At 40.5% G+C, this 13,596-nt stretch overlaps 1 protein-coding gene across 4 annotated transcripts in view; it reads left to right on the top strand.

Annotated features, from left to right (window-relative positions):
- Nucleotides 1–13,596, top strand: part of dock3 (dedicator of cytokinesis 3) — an 889,649-nt gene that overhangs the window by 300,234 nt on the left and 575,819 nt on the right. For all 4 annotated transcript variants that reach the window (XM_072582733.1, XM_072582732.1, XM_072582735.1 and 1 more), the window contains exon 7: nt 2,418–2,502. In XM_072582733.1, coding sequence (XP_072438834.1) covers nt 2,418–2,502 — 85 coding nt within the window. The remainder of the gene's footprint in view (nt 1–2,417; nt 2,503–13,596) is intronic.

Raw genomic sequence — 13,596 nt, 5'->3', positions numbered from 1 at the left:
AGCCACAAAAAGACATGACCCTGTCTCACTAGTATCCTCACATGTGGATGAGGAAGGACACCACTTCGACTGGGACAACACATCTATCCTAGGACAAGCCAAACAAAGACATGCATGAGAATTTCTAGAAGCATGGCGTTCCAACCAGAACTCTATCAACAAGCACATTGAGTTAGATTCCACCTACTACCCCCTGAGAAAAGGAACAGGAAGTGACTTCACCATAGGAAATAACATCACATCACCATAGGAAATGGCATCACCAACCTAAAGAAGCCCAAAGATATAAATAGAAAGCAGGAATTTTCAGCATTGTTTCATTTGAAACCCGCTGAGGATGTTATTAGTAGGGTAACGAACCTTCCAGCTCAGCGAGCAAACCTTCATCCGAAACCTCAACCTGAGCTACAAATCTTCTCAAAACTCGCTAAAATAGAAGGCATGGTTAATAAGTTTGCCGATGACACCAACATTGGTGGTACTGTAGTCAGTGAAGAAGGTATTCTAAGATTATAAAGGAATCTTGATTAAATAGGTCAGTGGGCTGAAAAATGGCAGATGGAGTTCAATATGGATAAATGCGAGGAATTGCATTTTGGTAGGGTCTTGGGTAGTGTTGTAGAGCAGAGGGACCTAGGAGTTCAGGTACATAATTCCTTGAAATTTGCATGTAGACAGGTTGATTAAAAGGTATTTGGCACACTTGCCTTCAATACTCAGTTTGAATATAGGAGTTGGGAAGTCACATTGAGGTTGTACAGGACATTGGTGAGGCCTCTTCTGGAATACTGTGTCCAGTTCTGGTCGCCCAGTTATACAAAGGATATTGTCAAGCTGGAAAGGGTTTTGAACGATCTGTCAGTTTAAGCCCTAGAATTTCCTCATGAAATCTCTCCACTTCTTTATTTTGCATCCCTCCTGTAATATACTCCTTAAAACATTCATCTTTGACTCAGTCATTGATCATCTAATCTAATATTGCTTCATGTCATAGACTCAGTCACACAGCATGGAAACAGACCCTTTGATCCAACCATGCAGGATGTTGCCAGATATGGATGGTTTGAGTTGTAAAGAGAGGCTGGATCAGCTGGCACCATTTTACTGGAGCGTAGGAGGTTGAGAGGCCATCTAATAGAAGTTTATAAAATAATGAGAGATATACATTGAGTTAATAGTGGTTGTCTTTTCCATAGGATGGGGGATTTCAAGACTAGGGGCACATTTTTAAGGTGAGAGGAGAAAGATTTGAAAAGACATGAGGCAAGTTTTTTACACAGAGCGTGTCTCTCATGTGGAATGAATTTCCTGAGGAAATGGTGGATGCATGTACATTACAACATTTAAAAGACATTTGGATAGATATGTGAATGGAGAAGGTTTAGAGAATATGGGCCAGGAGCAGGTGGGATTTCTTTAGTTTGGGGTTATGTTCGGCATGCACAGTTAGATCGAAGAATCTTAGATTTAGATTACTTACAGTGTGGAAACAGGCCCTTCGGCCCAACAAGTCCACACCACCCCGCCGAAGCATAACCCACCCATACCCCTACATCTACATCTACCCCTTACCTAACACTACAGGCAATTTAGCAAGGCCAATTCACCTAACCTGCACATCTTTGGATTGTGGGAGAAAACCGGAGCACCCGGAGGAAACCCACGCAGACACGGGGAGAACGTGCAAACTCCACACAGTCAGTCGCCTGAGGCCGGAATTGAACCCGGGTCTCTGGCGCTGTGAGGCAGCAGTGCTAACCACTGTGCCACCGTGCCGCCCATAAATCTGTTTCCATGCTGTGTCTATGACATGAAGCAATATTAGATTAGATGATCAATGGCTGAGTCAAAGATGAATGTTTTAAAGAGTATCTTACAGGAGAAGTACAAAATAAAGAAGTGGAGAGATTTCATGAGGAAATTCTAGGGCTTAGACTGACAGATTATTCAAAAGTTTAAACAACTAAAGAGATTCCCATCTGTTGTAGGGTGATTAAAATTGGGTATGGTCACGAAACCAGTATTAGATGAGCATAGATAGCTTAAGAGTTATGGTGCTGAAGATTTTACAGAGATGGAGAGGGGTAAGGCTTTTGGGTACATCATTTAAAAACAAGGTGGCTTGACCAGGAGCTGGTAGTCAGTTAGCAAGTGTGATAGATAAATAGGAATTATTGAGTTAAGACATGGGCAGTAGCATTTAGGAGGGCTTCCGTTTACAGAAGGTAAGATATAGTCAAACTATACTTTTGTCTGTGTTACCTATCACCACTATTATAGTCAGGCACAGTAAGCAAAAGATTATTGCCATATTAATTATTGTTCATTCTTGAATCACAGATGGCTGTAAAGTGTCTTGGTTTAAATGTACATTATTTGCTGCATGTACTCTAATACAGTTTTCTCTGATTCATCAGACAGATGGGCATGGACCTAGTTCCCAGAAAGGACTTTGAAATGGTTGATCCAGAACAGATAAGTGTGGCAGATCTCTACAAACTAGTAAGTGCTCAGTGGTATAATGTTTGTTTATGTGCAGCATCGAAGTTGCATCTGTGGAAAAGCCAAAAACTACCAATTTACCAACTCTGCTTGCCCAGTAAGCTTCTTGTAACAGTTTGAAAAGTGTGTCTTCAGATTAGTACACTATTGACAGTAATATGAGAATTTAAAAATATCTACATGTCACAAGCTTGTGTGGCTGAAGTCAATGCAAGAATGTAAAGCATTCTGCAGTGCTTCAGTACTATGAGGCTTAATCGGAAATTTCAGCATTGGGATATTCTGATTCTTTATTTTCATTCCTATTTCTATAGCAGTTTTTGACAAATGGCTAAAAACTATCAAGACTACAAATAACCCCAGATAATTACAGAAACTTGGCTCAGGGAAAGGCAGGATTGGCAGCTTAATGTTCCAGGATATAGATGCCATAGGAAGGGTGGAAAGAAGAGGGCAAGAGAGGAGTGTGAATGGCATTTTTGGTTAAGGTTAACTTAGGGAGAATATTCCTGGCAGTATGACCAGTGAAATTATATAAGTGGAACTGAGAAATAGGAAAGGGATGATAACCATATTGGGATTGTATTCTCGGCAGTCAAGAGTGTGGTGCTGGAAAAGCACAGCAGGTCAGGCATCATCCGAGGAGCAGGAGAATTGCTCATCAGGGCTTATACCCGAAACCTTGATTCTTCTGCACCTCAGATGCTGCCTGACCTGCTCTGCTTACCAGCATCACACACTCAACTCTGATCTTCAGCATCTGCAGTCCTCATTTTCTATTGATTGTACTATAGGCACCCCACTTGTCAGTGGGAAATTGAGAAGCAAATTTCTAAGGAGTTCGCAGTAAGAATAATAGGGTTGTAATGGTTGTTAATGTAATTTGTAACTTTTAAACATAAACTGGGACTGTTGTGTTAAGGCCTTGGATGAAGAGGAATTTCTTAAGTGTGTACAAGAAAATTTTCTTATTCAAAATGTGAATGTACCCATTAGAGAGGGAGCAAAACTTGATCTTCTCTTGGAAAATAAGGCAGGGCAAGTGACAGAGGGTGTCAGTGTGAGAGTACTTTGGGACCAGTGATTCTATTAGTTTTAAAATAGTTATGGAAGAGTATAGACCTGATCTAAAACTTAAAGCTCTAAGTTGGAGTAAGGCCAATTTTGATGGAATTTGGCAAAGACTTTCAAAAGTTATTGAAATAGGTTATTCGCAGGTAAAGGGGTTGTTGGATTGTGGGAGACTTTCAAAATTTAGATAACAAGAGTCCAGAGACAGTATGTTCCTGTTACGGAGAAGGGCAAAGCTAGTGGGTGTAGGGAATGCTGGATGACTAGAAAAATTGAGATTCTTTTAAAAAAAAGGTAACATATGACAGGCATAGACACTAGGGATCGAATGAATCCCGACCAGCGTATAAGGGCAGTAGGAGTACACTCGGAAATCGGGAGGGCAAAAAAGGGACATGAATAGTGCTGGCAAATAAGGTTAAAGATAATGCATAGAGATCCTACAAATACGTTAAGGATAAAAGAGTAACCAGGGAGAGAATAGGGCCTGTTATAGGTCAACAAGGCCATCTATGTGTGGAATGACAGGAGATGGGTGAGATGCTAGATGAGTATTTTGTGTCAGTATTTACCATGGAGAACAATATTGAAGCGAGAGAACTTGAAGAAGTAAATAGTGAGATCTGGAAAAGTGTCCATATTACAGAGGAGGATGTGCTAGATGTCTTAAAATGCATGAAGGTGGATAAATCCCTGGGACCTGATCAGATGTGTCCCAGAACTTTGTGGGAAGCTGAGGATGTGTTTACTGGGCCCCTTACTAAGATAGCCAGTGGTAAGGTGCTGGAAGACTGGGGATTGGTGAAGATGTTGCCATTATTTAAGAAAGGATGTAGGGATAAACCAGGGATCTATAGACGGGCGAGTCTGACATCAGTGGCAGGCAATTTGTTGGAGAGGATTCTAAGGGACAGGATATACATGTATTTAAAAAGGCAAGGATTGATTAAGGATAGTCAATATGGCTTTGTGCGTGGCAAATAATGTGTCACAAACTTGATTGAGTTTTTGAAGAAGTGACAAAGAAGACTGATGAAAGCAGAGTGGCAGATGTTTTCAAATGGACTTCAGTAAGCTGTTTGGCAAGGTTCCACATGGTTGACTGGTTATCAAAGTTTGATAACATGGAACACAGGGAAAGCTAGCCATTTAGATTTAAAAACTTGGTTTGAAGGTAGGACACAGAAGATGGAGGTGGAAAGTTGTTTTTCAGACCATTCCTCTGACCAGCAATGTGCCGCAAGGTTTGGTCCTAAGTCCATTGCTTTTCGTCATTTATGTAAATACTTTGAGTATCAACAAACGAGGAATGATTAGTAAGTTTGCAGGTGACCCCAAAATTGGAGGTGTAATGGACAGTGAAGAATGTTATCTCATCAATGTTACCTTGTTCAGATAGGCTTATGGGTCAAGAAGTGGCAGGTGGAGTTAAATTTAGAAGAAGTGTAAAGTGTTAAATTTAGAAGAAGCTAAAGCAAGTCAGGGAAGGGCTTACATACTTAATGGTAGAATCCTGGGAAGTGTTGCCAAACAAAGAGACCTTGGCGAACAGGTACATTGTTCCTTGAAAGTGAATTCATAGGTAGACAGAATAGTGAGGAAGATATTTGAGACACTTGCTTTTATCGATCAGTGCATTGAATATAGGAGTTGGAAAGTCATGTTGCAGCTGTACAAGACATTGGTTACGCCACTATTAGAATACTACATTTAATATGCTCTAGGAAAGATGTTGTGAAACTTGAAGGGTTTCAGAAAAGGTTTACTAGCATGTTGCTGGGTTTGGAAGGCTTATGTTATTGAGAGAGACTGGATCGGCTGAGCAATTTTCCCTGGAGCATCAGAGGCTGAGGAGTGACCTTACAGAAGTTGATAAAATAATGAGGGGCATGCATTGGGTGAATAGCCATAGACTTTTTCCCAGGGTTGGGGGAGTCTAAAACTACAGGGTATAGGTTTAAGGTGAGAGGGGGAAGCCATGGTTGTGGGTCCGGTCACTGAGCTGGGAAGTTGATTTGCAGACATTTCATCCCTTCTTGACGTGACCTATTAAGTGCTTTGGAGCTTCCTGTGAAGTGCTGCTATGCTGTGTCTTCTCCAATGTATTTGGTTCCATTCCTGCTGCTTCTGGTTGCCAGTCGGTAATGGTATATTGGGCGTAGGTCTATGTGTTTATTGATGGAGTCGATGGATGAGTGCCATGCTTCTAGAAATTTTCAGGCTGGCCTCTGTTTAGCTTGTCATAGAACATTACAGAGCAATACAGGCCCTTCGGCTCTCGATGTTGCGCTGACCTGTGAAACCAATCTGAAGCCCATCTAACCTACGTTATTCCATTATCATCCATATGTTTTTCCAATGACTATTTAAATGTCCTTAAAGTTGGCAACTCTGCTACTGTTGCAGGCAGGGTGTTCCTTGCCCTTACTACTCTCTGAGTAAAGAACCTACCTCTGATATCTGTCCTATATTTATCACTTTTCACTTTAAAGCTATGTCCCCTCGTGCTAGCCATCACCATCTGAGGAAAAGGTCTCACTGTCTACCCTATCTAATCCTCTGATCATCTTGTATGTCTCTATTAAGTCACTTCTCAACCTTCCTCTCTCTAATGAAAACAACCTCAAGTCCCATAGCCTTTCCTCATAAGACCTTCCCTCAATACCAGGCAATATCCAAGTAAATCTCCTTTGCACCCTTTCCGAAGCTTCCACATCTTTCCTATGAGGCAACCAGAACTGTACACAATACTCCAAGTGTGGCTGCACCAAAGTTTTGTACAGCTGCAGCGTGATAAAATTCATTCCCTCTACCAATAAAAGCTAACACTCCATATGCCCTATTAACAACCCTGTCAACCTGGGTGACAACTTTCAGGGATCTATGCACGTTGACACCGAGATCTCTTTGCTCATCCACACTACCAAGAATCTTACCATTAGCCCAGTACTCCGTATCCCTGTTACTCCTTTCAAAGTGAACCGCCTCATACTTTTCCACACTACACCCCATTTGACATCTCTTGGCCCATCTCTGCAGCTTATCTATGTCCTTCTGCAACCTGCAACATCCTTCCTCTTTGTCCACAACTCCAACTTTAGTGTCATCTGCAAATTTACGAACGCATCTTTCTCCCCCCTTACCCAGGTCCATGACAAACAGCAGTGCCCCCAAAACAGATCCTTGCGGTACACCACTGGTAACTGAACTCCACGATGAACATTTCCTATCGACTACCACCCTTTGTCTTCTTATAACTAGTCCATTTCTAGTCCAAACTGCTAAATCTCCTTCAATCCCATTCCTGCGTATTTTGTGCAATAGCCTGCCATAGGGAACCTTGTCAAATGCTTTTCTGAAATCCATATACATCACATCAAACGCTTTACCCTCATCCACCTGTTTGGTCACTTTCTCAAAGAACTCAATAAGTTTTGTGAGGCATGACCTTGTCTTTGCAAAACCAGGTTGATTATCCCTAATCAACTTATTCCTTTCTAGATGATTATAAATCATATCACATATAATCCTTTCCAACACTTTATCCACAATCAAAGTAAGGCTCACTAAAGGATAATCACCAGGATTGTCCTTACTCCCCTTTTTGAACAAGGGGACAGCATTTGCTATCCTCCAGTTTTCTGACACTTCCTGTAAACAATGACAACGTAAAGATCAAAGTCAAAGGCTCTGCAATCTCTCCCCCCCCCCCCCCCGCCCCCCCCGCCCCCAGCTTCCCAGAGAATCCTAGGATAAATCCCATCCAGCCCAGGGATCTTACCTATTTTCACACTTTCCAGAATCGGTAACACCTCCTCCTTATGAACCTTAATCCCATCTAGTCTAATAGCCTGTATCTCAGTATTCTCTTTGACATCATTTTTGTTTCTGTGTGAATACTGATGAAAAATATTCATTTAGCGCCTCTCCTATCTGCTCTGACTTCATGGACAACTTCCCACTACTGTCCTTGACTGGCCCTAATCTTACCCTAGTCATTCTTTTATTCCTGACCTACCTATAGAAAGCTTCAGGGTTTTCCTTGATCCTACCTGTCAAAGACTTCTCATGTCTCCTCCTGGCTCTTCTTAGCTTTGTCTTTACGTCCTTCCTGGTTAACTCGCAATTCGCAAGTGATCTAACTGAGATTTCACGTCTCATCTTACATAAGCCTTCTTATTCCTCTTGACAAGAGATTCAACTTCTTTAATAAACCACGGTTCCCTTGCTCAACCACTGCCTCCCTGCCTGACAGGTACAAATATGGCTTTGTAACAAGTAATAATGGGATTTATGCAGCATAACATTTATAGGCACCATAAATGTCATTACTTCAAAAAGCCAGGTTTATTTTCTTCTATTAATTACACTGTACTATTTGTTCTTTATTGTAGTAATTGCTGCTCTCTAACATTTCTGATATCCTTTATTAAAATACTAATGCTTCAACTTGGAGAAATAACCCTTATCCTATTTGTGTCAACTCAGGAACAGTTTAATATCTACCATGTAACAACAGGTTTTTTTTTAAATTTGGGGGCAATAACCTCCATATGGCGCAGTCACATAAAAGCTGTGTTTTAAGTGATAGTGCCATGTGCGACTTATGACTCTTTCAGAAGTGGTAGCTTTAATTTCTCTGAGTTTCAATGTCAGTCTAACGTATGGACCCAAGCAATGAAACTGAATATAGAAGGAAGACCGACTGTCTCTGTCTCTTTAATCTGCTTAACCTCAACACAATAATCTGTACAACCTCAGCACATTATGTATAAGCTATTAAAATGAAAATAGGGGACTCAGAAATGCATCACCTCACTTTGGGAATTTCAATACATCTGTTGTAGGGTGAAATATTAGAGAATGGAATGTAAAATGAAACAGACTTTACATTGCCGAAATTGTTCATAAATTAATTAAAGATGGGAGAGCCTTTTTGGTTGATTTATCTATCCTGACAGATTTAATTGCTACTCTTCTTATTGTAGCATCAATTATTTCTTAAATAATTCAGCTTTTTTGCCTTGGTTACTCTTAGCTGGACATTAGTGTCATATATCGATTACTCTTTGTGTGAAGTTTTTAGCCATAAATATACCATTTTGTGGTTTGAACCTGTGTCGTTTAGCTGTATTCTTAGTTTAATTTAAAATGATATTCTATGTTAACTTTTTCTTTACTTTTAATAATCCTATAGGTCAGATGCTTTATTTCCAGTCTTTAGTTTTTCATATTTATACTGCTGACAAAGGCACAGGCTGGCTATTCAATCTTGGAAACCAATAACAACATTCAGTTAATCATGGCTGATTTGTATCATAACTTCATTTACCTTTGCCTACTTAAAATTTGTATCCATCTCAGTTTTGAAATTGTTGATGGACCACCCTCAATGTTTTGGGGAAGAGAGTTCTAGATTTACATTATACTTTATATAGAAAGGGCTTACTTGTGTCATTCTGGAATAGCCTGTCTAAAATTTTTATGTTAAAAATCACACAACACCAGGTTCACTGCCCTATCTACCTGTGACTTCACTTTCAGAAAATCATGCACCTGAACTCCAACAGGTTTAATTGGAAGCACATTAGCTTTTGGAGCGTCGCTCCTTCTTCAGGTGATACTATTACCTGATGAAGGAGCGACACTCCGAAAGCTAGTGTGCTTCCAATTAAACCTGTTGGACAGTAACCTGGTGTTGTGTGATTTTTAACTTTTTACACCCTAGTCCAACACCGGCATCTCCAAATCATAAAATTTTAATGGTTATGAATTTTATTCTGTTCTCTTCACTAGACAAGATAGTTCCTCTCAACTCGTAAAGACCTCAATTTTTTTATTTAATTCCTGAATCTTTACTCTAGGCACCCAGTCCTCATAAATTGATTCTTTAGTATTCTAATGATCTGTGTTGCAACCACTACAAAACTAGTTTATGGTCACTGAATGTAGTGCCCAGAATTAAATGCAGTAGATAGTCTTTTAAATAAAACTAAAGGTCTATGCTATGCATTATGTGGTCTCTTAAATCTCCTTAAGCCTGTGCATTCCTTACAAAGGTAACCTGAAGTTATTGATCCATTAGACTATTTATAGTTTGAGTCAGAGACCAAAGGCATATAGTTGGGACTGAAATTAAAATATCCAATCAAGTGGCGGAATAGCCTGTTCTTCTGTCAGCTTCCTACTATTTTATAGTGGTTTGTTAAACATTCATGCTGTAAGGGTACTTTGAAGTGATTACTTCTTGCAATGTTACCTTTCTTAATTTACCTTGTCACCTATTCAGTTGCTCCTGATGCAGTTTGTGTTTCTGTTCTGCTGGTCATATAGTCCTACAGCACGGAGACAGGCCCTTGGCCCAATCTGGTCTATGCCGATCAAAATGTCCTTCAACGCTAACCCCATTTCCCTGTAATTGGCTCATGTCCTTCTAAAGCGTTCCTAACCATGTATTTGTCCAAATGCCATTTAACTGTTGTTAATGTGCCTGCCTCAACCACTTCCACTGGCAGCTCATTCCACATGCGTACCACCCTCTGTGTAAAATAAAGTTGTCCCTCAGGTTCCCTTTTATTCTTTCCCCTCTAACCTTAAACTGATTCCCTCTAGTCCTCGATTCCCCAACCTTGGGAAAAAGACTGAGTGCATTCACCCTATCCATGTCTCTCATGATCTTATACATTTCTATAAGATCCCCCCTCAGTCTCCTATGCTCTCATGAAAAAATCCCAGTTTGTCCAACCTCTCCCTGTAACTCAGACCCTTAAGTCCTATCAACATCCTTGTAAGTTTTTTCTGCACTCTTTCCAGTGTAATAACATCCTTCCTGTATCAAGGTGACTAAGACTGAACACAATACTCCAAGTGCGGCCTCACCAGCATCCTGTACAACTGCAACTTAACTTCCCAACTTCTATACTTAGTGCCCTGACTGATGAAGGCCACTGCACCAAAAGCCTTCTTCACTGCCCTGTCTACCTGTGACTTCACTTTCAGAAAATCATGCACCTGAACTCCAAAGTCTCTATCCCTACACTCCTTAAGGCCCTACCATTCACTTTGAAACTCCTACTTTGATTTGACTTTCCAAAATGAGTATCTCATGCTTATCGATATTAAACTCCACTTGCTATTTCTTGGCCCACTTCCCCAGCTGATTAAAGTCCTGCTGCAATTTCTGATAACCTTCCTCACTGTCCACCTATTTTAGTGTCATCAGCAAACTTACTATTCATGCCTTGTACATTCTCATCCAAGTCATTGATATAGATAACCAACAGCAATGGGCCCAACACTGACCCCTGAGGCATTCCACTAATCACAGGCTTCCAGTCCAACAATCATCCTTAAACGATTACACTCTGTTTCCTACCATCAAGCCAATTGTCTATCCAATTTGCCAGCTCCACCTGGATTCCATGCGACCTAACATTCTAGAGCAGCCTGCAATGTGGAACCCTATCAACAGTCTTACTAAAATTCATGTAGACATGGTCTACCACTCTGCCCTTGTCAACCTTCCTGGTCACTTCATCAAAGGGCGCTAACAAATTTGTAAGGCATGATCTCCCATGCAAAAAGCCATGCCGACTATTCCTAATCAAACCCTATTTTTCCAAATGCATGTATATCTAATCCCTGAGAATCTTCTCAATTAACTTACTGATCACAAATGTTAGGCTTGCTGCTCTATAGTTCCCAGTTCTTGAGTAAGGGCACAACATTCACTATCCTTCAGTCTTCCGGACCTCCCCCCATTGCTAAAGATGATGCAAAAATATCAGCCAAGGCCCCTGCAATTTCTTCCCTAGTCTCTTGCAGTGTGCTTAGATATATCTGGTCAGGACCAGGAGATTTTTCCACCTTCATACATTCTAATACATCCAACACCTCCTCTACTGTGATATCGAATGCCCCCAAGATATAGGCGGAAGTGGGTACTGCAGATGATGGAGATTAGAGTCAAGATTAGAGTGGTGCTGGTAAAGCACAGCAAATCAGGCAGCATCTGAGGAGCAGGAAGATAATGTTTTGGGCAAAAGCACTTCTTCAGGAAACTCTGTCCTCAGGATATGATCAATTTAAGTGGGAGGGGAATGATATAAAAGAGACCTAAGGGGCAACTTTTTCACACAGAGGGTGGTATGTGTATGGAATGAGCTGCCAGAGGTAGTGGTGGAAGCTAGTACAATTGCAACATTTAAAAGGCATCTGGAGGGTATATGAATAGGAAGGGTTTAGAGATTTATGGGCCAGTGACTGGCAATTGGGACTAGATTAGGTTGGGATATCTGGTCAGCATGGACGAGTTGGACCGAAGGGTCTGTATCCATGCTGTGTATCTCTATGACTCTATAACTCTAAGTCTAATCTATGACCAGTTGTTCACAGCTCTTTACCCCAAATGCACTTTGCTGTGAAGTTTAATGTTTGATTAAATGGTACTATAGAGTTAGGTTAAACAAAAGGTTAACTTTGGCTCAGAAGTTCCAATAGCTAGATACTTGTTGGAGCAGCATATATTGGAGTTGCACATTAACAGAAAAGTGAAGATTCTAAAGAACAATACCACTGGATCTGGAGCCCTCCGAAAGAATCCATTTAAAGACGAACAATTCAGTAATTTTTACTTTCATTCCTTTAATAGTCATTCAGGAAAAGTTAAATAATTAAAAATGTAGTCTAATTCCTGGATAACTATTATGTTGATCCTTCCAATTTACCATGTGCCGATTGCATCTCCCCTATCCCCTGGAACCCTGACAGCCACCCTAAATCAACACAATCTCACCCCTTCTCCCTCTGCTGCTATACTTCTCAAACTCCACTGAACCTCCTCCAGCCCCAGCGTTATGTCCCCAAACACCTACCTTCCCTGACACCAACCACACCCAAGTGTTTCAACCTCTGGTAAGGACTCCATCAGTTACCTGATGCCCTAATCTCTGAAGCAACTTCGACCTTAACCCTCTGTTGCATACAAAGTGCTCAGTGTCCTACTGTGCTGTTGGACATTTAAATCTCACAACATGGCAAACTGACTGCTGCAAAAGTGAGCATAACTTACTCCAACTAGCCTGCTGTACTAGAACTGTACTGAGTTCAGCTATGCTCCATATTTTTGAAGGATCAAACTCTGAATTGCCAACTAGAAGCATGAAGATCAGTACCTTTGGAAGAAAGATAGGGGCAGATTGGCAATCTAAGTGTGATTGGCACACTACCAGTACTAGGAAGCAGAAAACAAAATTAAAATTGGTTCAACAGTAACAGAAATATGCTGATCTTCACTCTCTTTGCACAAGAGTAGTTTAGTCTCTGGGGTGTGATTAAAAGTCTTGGGCTATTATGGTTCAGCTATATTTGACTTTTAGACTGTCGATTAGTTACTTCCTGTTGATAAAGTGGTTACTCTTGACACACTTTGAGTAGTTATTTGGAAGTCAAGAGAAATTTTGTTTGACAAAAGTTAATTTGTCAGCAACATGTAAATCCAAGTGATTTGCGAGAGGGGAGATCAGTGGAAACTGAAGAAAATTCTCAGAAATTATTTTTGTTTGCAATTTTATGTAGCTGTTAAAAAAAATCACACAACACCAAGTTATAGTCTAACAGGTTTAAGTAGAAGCACTAGCTTTCGGAGCGCTGCTCCTTCATCAGGTGGTTGTGGAGAATAAGATTGTAAGACACAGAATTTATAGCAAAAGTTTACAGTGTGATGTAACTGAAATTGTCCATGTAAGATTCTGTAAATCCTTCTTACCATTGTGGCACAGACAGCCTCACAAAGGGAAGCTCATCCTTAAATACATTATATGGGCTGACATGACACCAATTGTTAAAGTTCACTTGCGATTTACATATGGAAGAACTGAAACCAACATGGTCATTCTAAAAGATGAGGGACTTAACAAACAATCCAGGTCCTTTTCAATATATAATTTCAATTACATCACACTGTAAATTTTTGCTATAAATTCTGTGTCTTACAATCTTATTCTCCACAACCACCTGATGAAG

The sequence above is a fragment of the Chiloscyllium punctatum genome, chromosome 12, assembly GCF_047496795.1.
Source record: "Chiloscyllium punctatum isolate Juve2018m chromosome 12, sChiPun1.3, whole genome shotgun sequence".
NCBI lineage: Eukaryota > Metazoa > Chordata > Chondrichthyes > Orectolobiformes > Hemiscylliidae > Chiloscyllium > Chiloscyllium punctatum.
Note: the sequence above shows the minus strand (reverse complement) of the source record. Positions and strands in the feature narration are given on the sequence as shown.